Source organism: Xyrauchen texanus, chromosome 37 (genome assembly GCF_025860055.1).
Source record: "Xyrauchen texanus isolate HMW12.3.18 chromosome 37, RBS_HiC_50CHRs, whole genome shotgun sequence".
Lineage (NCBI taxonomy): Eukaryota > Metazoa > Chordata > Actinopteri > Cypriniformes > Catostomidae > Xyrauchen > Xyrauchen texanus.
The window spans coordinates 34394262-34405239 of record NC_068312.1 but is presented as its reverse complement, the minus strand read 5'-3'; the positions used below and the strand labels follow the sequence as shown (position 1 = coordinate 34405239).

The 10978-nt window shown below is 39.6% G+C and overlaps 1 protein-coding gene across 2 annotated transcripts in view; it reads left to right on the top strand.

Annotated features, from left to right (window-relative positions):
* The first annotated feature begins 1196 nt into the window (after positions 1 to 1196).
* The window catches only part of LOC127630912 (OTU domain-containing protein 5-A), a 34101-nt gene continuing 24319 nt past the window's right edge, over positions 1197 to 10978 (top strand). For both annotated transcript variants that reach the window (XM_052108774.1, XM_052108775.1), the window contains exons 1-2: positions 1197 to 1950; positions 4382 to 4475. In XM_052108774.1, coding sequence (XP_051964734.1) covers positions 1426 to 1950; positions 4382 to 4475 — 619 coding nt within the window. In that variant the 5' untranslated portion in view covers positions 1197 to 1425. The remainder of the gene's footprint in view (positions 1951 to 4381; positions 4476 to 10978) is intronic.

Here is a 10978-nt window from a genome sequence, read left to right as displayed (position 1 = left end):
ATTTTCTCACCCTCATGCATCCCAGAGGTGTGACTTTCTTTCTTCTGCAGAACAGAAATTATGATTTTTAGAAGAATATTTCAGCTCTGTAGGTCCATACAATGCAATTGAATGGTGAGCAGAACTTTTAAGATCCAAAAAGCACATAAAGGCAGCATAAAAGTAATCCATACGACTCCAGTGATTAAATCCATGTATTCTGAAGCAATATGATAAATGCGGGTGAGACACAATCAATATGCAAGTCATTTTTTACTGTAAATCTCCACTTTCACTTCCACATTCTTCTTCTTTTGTTTTTCAGCAATTCGTATACTTTTGGCATATCATCACCTAGTGGTCAGGGCTGGCCAAAGGTGGACATTTATAGTAAAAATGACTTAAATATTTATAGGTTTCTCACCCACACCTGTCATAGTTCTTGCCACCATTCACTTGGATTGTGAGGGCATACAGAACTGAGCTATAGGGTGCGTTCCATTCAGAAGTGATTATCCCTATACCTTATTCCCTTCAAAGACTTTACCATCCACTTTGAGAGCTTTGCAGGGTTGAAAGTCATTTTTATTGGAAATTCAGTTTGAAGCGATATTACTGCTTGACTATCATGATTGTTCTCATGATATCAGATCACATCTGATTTTCCACAACTCGTGTTGTCTGGAGTTCTTTGTATATAACATGCTTTTGGACACATATTTTTCTCAACGTTTTATCCGTGTAACGATCCAAAAACACTTTAAACTGGAGTACAGCCCATTGAAGAGACTGTAAGTCTTTCTCTCACAGCCTCGTTGTCATTCCCATTAAAAATCAAAGATGGCGCTAGGGTGAATAAGGTTTTCTAAAGATCTTCATTTGTGTGTGACAGAAAAAGACATACACATATGGAGCCACTATAAATGAAAACATGCCCCCTTCATTTAAATTAATTTTATTCAGCCTATATTCACTAATAATAAACAAAATGTTCCCCATAGGCCTAACTTCCAGAATATGGCGGTAGATAAATGGAGCGACTGCTCTCTAGTTATTGAACCACACAAGTTCTGACCAGTAAACAAAACATTTGAACCTGCTGCATTAATGAATGAATGAGCAATTCAAACGACAGGTCCAAAAGTACCAGAATCACCCAGCTGAGAACAGGCGAGGAAGAAAGGGCAGCAGAGCGGAAGTGACGCAAGGCATACGTCAGCTGTATGTTGATGTTTTGTGGCAACAGCAGAACCGAGGGACGGGAAGACGGTTTGTTTTTGTTCTGTTATCCGCCGTTTTTACCGTTAAAATTGTGTCGAACTGAATTAAAATCGCTCCGTTGTGACAGGAGCGAGAATAACGATTAAAAAGACGCTCAGGTTGGACGTTGAACTCGTTAAGAGTCGCTAAAACGGAGGAAGCGTCGCCCCCTGAGCGGTCTTCAGCATGACGATTCTGCCGAAGAAGAAGCCGGGCTCATCGGTCGGTGTGTCGGATCACCCCGACGACCCTGACCGCCGGACTGGCGCCGACCAGCATCAGCACACCCACGGGGTCCGGCCGGGTGCGAGGCTTAGGGCTTCCCCACCACCCTGGTCCAGAGAGGACAGGAGGACTGAATCCAGCGCCCGGCCGCAGCAGGCCTCTCCTCCACCGGTGGGCGCCGGGTCTCCGGTGGGCCCGGGTGATGCTGGCGGGATGGCCTGCGTGTCAGGGGCTCGGGGAGAGCTGTCAGGTGGGGTGGGTTGTGGAGGAGGGATGGGAGGGTGCTGCTCAGGACCGGGGTTGAGTAAGAGGAGGAGACAGGCGACCTGCTCTGGTGGGGTGGCCGGTGGAGGAACTGTACCGGGAGCGGCGGGGGGAGGAGGGGGTCCGAGCCACGAGCAGGAGGAAGGAGCTGGGTATAACAGTGAGGATGAATATGAGAATGCTTCCAGACTACAGTCAGAGGACCCGGCGACTGTAGAACAGGTATGTGAATGGATGAAATCAACAAATGGCCAACTATAAAAACATGTTTTTATTTACATTTATGACACGTGGTCTGGTCAATGTATAGCTAGACAGACAAATAGATAGATAGAGAGAGACAGACAGACAGACAGACATACTCATATTAATTGATTGATACAGATATTTATTTTAAGAGAGATGGACCATTGTATATGTACATGACATGAATGATGTGGTAGATCACATTCTGAAAGATGGACTCAATTGTGTGTAACGTCACAGTTTTATAAGTTGTGTCAAGCATTGTGATGTGTTGTGTGTCTAATTTTAAAATGAAAGGCTTGGTATTATTAATTTTTCAACAAAGACTGCACTCAACATGCATGGTATGCAGTGGCGTAACTTGGATCTTACGGGCCACAGTGCAAAGAAACTGTCGGGCCCCCTCATTGGGGGGTCTTGGTTGACCGTTGCTGGCCCCCTCTCACCCTAGGCCCTATAGGGGAAGCTGCTCAGCCTGCCCTCCCTCTAGCTACGCCCCGACGGTATAAAGGATGCAGTTGTTTCTCTTGGCAGGAGTGTTTTTTAAAATGATAGTTTGCTTGATTAATTGTAGTCCAAATATAGTTGCAGTTTGAGCACAGCTGTGCAGAATCTGCAAACATGGAGCTCTGTCACCTCTGATCCTAAGGAGAGGGTGTCAAACCTTGTAGTTGACATGAGATCACAACCTTATTTAATTTCTTGATACACATTCTTAGTCTATTTACTCTAAAGAGAAAATTTTTCGTCTTTGCAGCCTGTTATGAAAGTGTTATAACTTGCTCTGCCTCTGAAAAAACTTTCCTTTTTTGCTGATGTCACTAAGGCACAAGTTTTGTATTATTTGTTTCCTGTAAAAATCTCTTAAACAAGATCCATAAAATTAGATACATTTATTTACATTTTTAGACACAACACTGCATAACATATTTAGGCTTTTTTCAGGGAATGTAGTTTTCATAAAAGTGTACCTTGTGTTACCGTACTGGCAGATTCCCCCCAGCCCTGACTGTATATTATTACACGGCTGCTAATCAAATAAATAAATAAATATATGAGCATACAATTTTGATTTACATTGAAATTATGTAATAAAAAAATTGAAATATATATCTGGTTTGCGTCAGAGTTCTGATGGTGTTTATTTTGTAATTAATTAATGAATGTCTGACTGCTCATTATGCATCTTATTACAAGACTACTTGACAAATAAATGAAAAATACATGCACATGAAACATTGATTTGAGGTGAAATTATTTTATAAGCTTACTTGTATAAGCTTTATAAGATCCCAGAGTGAACCTGGAAGCAGGAACTATGGCTTGCAGAACCCGGATGAACGGTCTGATACACGTATGTGCGGTTGTTACTGAGCGATATTAGACCACTAGATGGTGCCATTGACCATTCAGAATGGAGTATTCCAGAGAGCCATTTAATTATAGCAAATAATGACTGATTAAAAAAAAAAAAAAGTGTTACCATTGGGATATTTCAAGAGGCTCTTGGGGGTGAACTTGACCTTGGTCAAAAAGCTTAACAGTATTTTTAACCTTAACAGTATTCAAAGTGCTTTACACTGTGACTCCCATTTCACCCATTCACACACACACATTCATACACCAATGGCGGTAGAGCTGCCATGCAAGACACTAGCCTGCCACTGGGAGCAACTTGGGGTTCAGTGTCTTGCCCACGGACATTTTGACAAGTGGAGTCATGTGGGCCGGGATTCAAACCACCAACCCTGCGATTAGTGGCCGAGCCGCTCTACCAACTGAGCCACAGCCGCCCCATACTCTCAGATTCCTGGTGCACTACAATCAAGTCCCTACAATTTTTTCTCGTCAAATGATCTTTCACTTGAAAATGTATATCACTTTATGAAAGCAAAACGGGTTGCAAATGGTTTCATGTTGACTTTAACACTTGAATTTTAATCTGTTATTCCAACTCACTTATATTAAACAATGTACCCCACCTTATTGTTTGTAATTAGGTTCTACAAGTGAAATAAAAAAGACATCATTGCTATCATCTCCAGTAGGTACTATAATCTGATGCTTTTATGGAGTAACGGACACTGGACAAGGTATACAGCATCATTTATGACTAGTCAAGTGCAATAACTGAACTCAGGCATGAGCTCATTTGCTTGTATATGTATATGAATAATTGGAATGCAAGAGTTTTGCTGCACCTGGCACATGAAAACGGTTCACGGGCTCATCTATGTGATGCTTTCATTCTTTTACAGTCTTAAAATTCAGTGTCTTTAGGTGCAAAAATAATTGATTGATATTAACAATAACTTTAGCATCAGACGGCCGGCTGTTCATCTAGTACATAATGAACCCCAACTGTTTCTGTTGTGAATTTCTGAAGTTGTGCCTCTGTTACTTACAGCAGGAACACTGGTTTGAAAAAGCGCTCGGGGAAAAGAAAGGATTCGTCATCAAAAAAATGAAGGAAGACGGTGCCTGCCTCTTCAGAGCAGTTGGTGAGTATATTAAACACTTGATGTTCTTTTTCTGCATTAAAGAAACTACAGAAACTTCCTATCTTAAGTCTTAAAGGAATAGTTAACCCCAAAATTCTCTCAACATTTACTCACCCTCATGCCATCCCAAACTCGTATGACATTCTATCTTCTGCAGAATACAAACAAAAATATTTCAAAAGAAGGCATGAGGTGTTTTTGCCCATAAAATATCAATACAAAGTCAATGCAGTCCAACATTTTCAAGCTCCAAAAAAGACATAAAAGCAGCATAAAAGTAATCCTTATGGCTCGAGTTGTTTAATTAATGTCTCCTGAAGCGTTATGATGAGGTGTGGATGAGAAACATACCAAAAGTCATTATTCACTATAAATCACCATTAAGAGTTCTGATGAGTTTAGTTTTCTAAATGAAATCTTAACATCACCAGGTTTACAAACAGATAAGAGTTAGGGGTCTAGAGTCAGGGTTATAGTGATTAAATGTGTTTTTGTATCCATCTATGTTGTTTTTCTATGTAAACATGCTCTGGACAGGCATCTTACCGTTTTTTTCAGAGTCTTCATGCAGGGCATCATGTTTTTTAGACACTATGTCAAGTTTAAAAGAACTTCATCATTAAAAAGGCATCTTGAGAAACCTGAATTCTGATCTGTTCATTTAGCTGTCTCCAGCTTTCTTTTTCAGCGTAAAAATGTTTTAGATCTAATCGGCCCTTTAGTAGCCTAGAGTTAGGGTTAGGGGCCATTGACAAGTTAAGCATCGACAGCATTTATGGCATAATGTTGATTACCACAATAAATAATTTGGATTCGTCCCTCCTTTTCTTAAAAAAATAAATAAAATCGAGGTTACAGTGAGGCACTTGCAGTGGAACTGAATGGGGCCAATTTTTGGAGAGTTTAATGGCAGAAATGTGAAGCTTATAATTTTATAGAAGCACAATAATTAATAATTAATTATTTTCTTAAACTTGTCTATTATTTAATCTGTAAAGTTGTTTAAATTGTAATTTTTACAGTTGCTTTAGGGTTATAGGTTTTACATAATTATGTTGTTATGGCAACAGTGTTTTAAAATTGTATATAACTTTACACAGACAAGGTTATTAAGCTATTTTATCACACTAAAATCAGATTATCATGCAAATTGTTTATTACTTGTGGCTATTTTTTTGAAACAGCATGGACTGCAACGTTTTCATAGTGCCCTATTTACTTCCATTGTAAGTGCCTTACTGTAACCCAGATTTGAGCTTTCTTTAAAGGAAAGGAAGGACAAGTTGAAATTACATTTTGTGGCACTCAACATCATGCCACAAATGCTGTCGATTGAGTTTTAACTTGTATTGAAAATAGAATAAGCCACAATGTCATGCATTAAAGCATTAGACATATAAAACCATGTGGCTTGTGCAAAGAAATAATGCTAGATTTTAATTGACTTTTAATAAAAAGACAATTAAAATGAACAAATAATATATATATATAATTTGTTCATTTTAATTGACTTTTTATTAAAAGTGTGTTCTTTGCTATTGCCACTTGGCTTGATATTTTGTCCACTTGTTTTGACATCTATTGCAATCACATTAAAAGAAAAGTGTCCAAATACTTTTTGAAGCCTCTGTACATTAAAATCCATCAGAACACTAAAATGAATAATCAGAAGAATAAATCCCTAGTTTATATATTAAAAAAAGTAGTACAAATAAACTGCTTGACTGTACTCTTCCTATTGTTGCGGTCTTGAGTAGTTACCAGAACTTCCCTTTGGGTGGCACTATTAATCTACAAACGTGTTCTGCAGACTGGGGCTTGTGTCAAAACAACCTCCTTTCTGAAATGACACCAGACAGTGAAATTGTTTCAATCACAATTTAATTTCAGCTTGTGACTATGCTGTTTGATTTTTTGCTTCTGTGTTGGGATTAAAACATTTAAATTATTTGCATTTAATTAAATCACTATTATAAATTGATTTCATTTTTTTAGTTGACAAAAAGCACAACTGATGCTATTGATGTGTTTGTGTTGTGTTTAGTGGAATGGATATACTTTGGAGTTTTTAGTTTTTATGACTACAATAAAGCAACTATCTCTTCAACCACTATTCAGTGGCATCAGCAAGATTTCCTCGTACCTTGCTTCCTTTTTATCTCTCTCTCTCTCTCTCTCTCTCTCTCTCTCTCTCTCTCTCTCTCTTTGTGTCTCTTTCTCTCAGAAGTAAACACACATTAATTGGTTCTCTCTCTCCTTTTCTCATCTACCTGCTTCTGTCCTTGTTTGAGTTTTATGTGTGGTTTGACCGACAGATGTGTTATCTGTTGACCTACATGTAGCATTCCCAGTAGGGTCACTGTGCCACAGTCTTTGCAGAGCAGGTGTGAAACCAAACAATCTCCAAACAAACGCTAGGGTCAAACAATCCATGTTGTATGACTGCCCCGATGATAAAGACCCTGCAGAATCCTTCTTCCTTTCAAAGCCAGTGTGATCATCAGAATAACTCTGGATAGGAACATTTCTTAGTCGACATTGTTGACTTCATGTTCAGGGTTAAAATACTTTCTCAGATCTCAGCTTAATGTGGATAGACAACTAGAATTAAGCCATTCATAGGTTGAATTCCCTGAAAAATTTGAAAAACAGGGGCTCTGTTGTGCTTTCAAAACATTGCTTTGTTTGTTTGAGCATCCCGAACAGCCTGACACATTAAAGGGATAGTTCACCCAAAAATTTACTTTCCCCCTCATGATATTCCAGGTGTGTATGATGACTTTCTATACCAGAACACATTTGAAGAAAAAAATAAAATATCTTGTCTCAGTAGGTCCATAAAAATCAAAGACAGTCAGCATAAACGTCATCCATACGAGTCCAGAGGTTAAATGAATGTCTTTTAAAGTGACACTATAAATTTCAGTGCGAAAAAGATAAATATTTATGTACTTTTTAAACTCTAGCTGCGTCATGTTCGTGTGACATAATCGCATTGGCACTTGAAACACACAAGAACTAAACCAGGTGCGTCACAGCCGGATGAGCATAGCTGTTTACAGGTGTGAAGGAGGAACACAGTATAGTAGCTTGGTTGGTTTTGTTTCTGTTTCTTTACTCAAAATGGTGTGTTTGTGTGCTTATCCTGGATGTCTTGAGTGGAAAACATGAGATTATATCTGTATCATGGCAACGCGAATATGTCACATGAGAGATTGCTTGGACTCCACCCTTTCGTGAAGCTTACATTTACATTTATTCATTTGCCAGATGCTTTTATCCAAATCAAGTTACAAAAGAGGAAAACAAAAGCAAATCATCTTAAGGAGACAGTGCCATACTACAAAGTTTCACTAGCATCAGAATAGTATTCAAAACAGATTAAAGTGCAACAAGATTTTTTTTTTTTTTTAGTGACTGGTTACGTGCTCATGGTAAAGATGCATTTTATTTTGAGTGAGTCAGCTTCACGGATGGAGTTGGGAAGGTCATTCCACCACCGTGATATGATGAAACTGAAAGTCTGAGAAAGTGTTTTGGTTAGGGATGTCCCGATACCACTTTTTCCACTTCCGATCCGATTCCGATATCGGAAATCTCAGTATTGGCCGATACCGATCCCATACAGTGTTGTTTTTTTACATAATCAGTTTATAATATCTTTACAGTATTGTGTGGAAATAATTGGGTGTACTCTTTAATAGGCTATGTAAAGAGTTAATGTGTTAACTACACATTATTTCAATATAAATGTATTGCTTAAGAAACACTTTATTATTAACTAGCATACTGGATACTGGCACTCCCTGAGTTTTGATTACACGCACCTGCATATCATTAGTGGCTAATCAATGACAATAAATACCCCGCTTTCGCACGCGCTCACACACACACACACACTCTCTCTCTCTGTCTCTCTCTCTCTCACACACACACACACACACTCACTTTCTCACTCTGTGCCTGTTCTCATCGATAGTATTTCTGAGACTCCAGAACGTTCTACTATGTCAATCATGTGTCTTCATTATTGCCTGCATGTATCATAAAATTGTTTTGAGTTATCTCTTTCATCATATCTATACACTGTCTGGATATTACTTACCTGCTGTTTGCCACTCTGCTTAACTGAATTTACTCACAATATTTACATCACTGTTTCAATCCTCTGCTCAATAAACCCTGCTACTGAGTTCATATCTCTGCCTCTCCGTGAGTCTCCAGTGACAGCTTTAACTTTTAAACCCTCACCCTTTTTATTCACAGTTTAATTCGCTTCTTAATTAAATTCTGGTTAAATGCACCTCCAGTGCTTAAGTCCATATTATAAGTGAACCGAACTGCTGAGCATCTACATCTGAGATGTTCGTTTGTAGCGCACAAATATTGTGCACGGGTGAAGGCTATAGCCGTGCGCGTGTGTGTAAAAGCACCATTCACTTCCACGCTGAAGCTGCGCGTGCAAGAACATATATGTTTACTTATTAAACACAGCCTATTGCAATTCACAGAGCTATCACGTGGCTTCAAGTGGCTTTGAATAAAATGCACTAGTCATATGAACCGCTTTAATGGTGTTTTAACAGTTCTTTTATGTCATTTTTTAAGCTTGACAGTAACGAACATGACTAACACAGAGTACGACACGGCGACGTTCCTTAGCCGACCGCAGGCTTCTAGTGGGCGTGTAGTTCTGCAGAAAGGATTTTAGGTATGCTGGAGCAGACCCAGTGACTGTTTTGTATCCGAGCAACAGAGCCTTGAATTTAATACGTGCATCAACATGCAGCCAGTGGAGAGACCCAAAGAGTGGTGTAACGTGCTCTCTTTGGTTCATTAAAGACCAGATATGCTGCTGCATTCTGGATCATTTGCAGAGGTCTAATAGCACATGCAGGAAGGCCTGCAATAAGAGAGTTGCAGTTGTCCAGTCTAGTTATGACAAGTGACTGAACAAGCAGTTGTGTGGCATGTTCAGAGAGGAAAGGTCTTATTTTCCTGATATTGTAGAGTGTAAATCTAAATGATCTTGCAGTCTTTGAGATCTGGTCTGTGAAATTTAGCTTGCTATCGATGGTTACCCCTAGATTTCTGACTGTTTTGGAAGGCGATACTGTAGTTGTACCCAGCTGCACGGTGATGTTGTGTTCAACAGCAGGGTTGGCTGGAAAGACAAGGAGTTCGGTCTTGGTTGGGTTGAGTTGCAGGTGGTGTTCCTTCATCCAGGCTGAGATGTCTGCCAGGCAGGCAGTGATTCGAGCAGTCGCTGTGATGTCGTTGGGATGGAAAGACAAGTAGAGCTGCATGTCGTCAGCGTAGCAGTGGTAAGAGAAACTATGTGACTGAATGATGGGTCCCAGTGATGTTGTGTATATGGAGAAGACTTGGTCCAAGCACTGATCCCTGAGGTACCTCAGTAACTAACTGATGTGGCTTGGATACCTCACCTCTCCAGGCTACCCTGAAGGAGCAACCTGATAGATAGGAGTTAAACCAGTCAAGCACAGTTCCTGTGATGCCCAGAGTAGAGAGAGTGGAGAGTAGGATCTGATGGTTGACTGTCAAAGGCTGCAGAATGGTCCAGCAGAATCAGAATGGATGATCTGGGTCTCATTGACTCAGTTACAGAAAGAAGGGCAGTCTCGGTGGAGTGTCCACTTTTGAAGCCTGACTGATTGTCGTCCAGCATCTTGTTCTATGAGAGATAGGCAGAGATTTGATAGAAATCTGCCCTTTCAAGTGTTTTTCCATGTTAATTATGTGTGTGAGTCTAGGTAAGATGGACGGAGAGATGGCCTGGAGAAGGTGAGAAGGAATGGGGTCAAGGGAACAAGTGGTGGGGTGGTTGCAGTGGGCTTACCCTACATGTTTGATTATAGTTGAAAAGTACTTCAATATTTATATTTTTTTGCACCAAAAGCGATCGTGTCACTTTAGAAGACATTCGTTTAACAATTGGTGTAGTATGGATGATGTTTATGGTGAATTTTTGGTTGAACTATCCAGTTAACTAGTGTTGTGAGTTTAGGGCAACCAATGGCAGACCTTGGGAGTTTTTGGGAAACCTGTTCGAAAACAGGTGCCTTGTTCGTTTCGTGGCTCTAGTTGCAGAAATTGCACACTTCACCTTTAAAGCTGAAGTTTGTAATCTTTTTGGTTTCAAAATACTTTTCTCTTATTCCAGCTTAAAATTCAACGGTTAATAGAAGTATGCCATTCATAGGTAAATTTTCTCGAAAAATGTAAACACTCTGTCTCTGTGGTGCTATGACAATACAAATAAAAAGTTTGTTTTGTGCGACCCATCTAAAGAAAGACAATGACATTGACTTTACCAATGGTGTGAGTTGGGGGGCGGGACTGTCTGTTTGATCAATAGCAGATGGGGATGTTTTCAGAAAGGTGTTTTAAAACTTTAAGGCTTACAGATATAGATACACCGATAACTGGTTTGACCAACAGGTTTCCAATATAGTTGGATACAAAAGATTTTTTCATTTTAA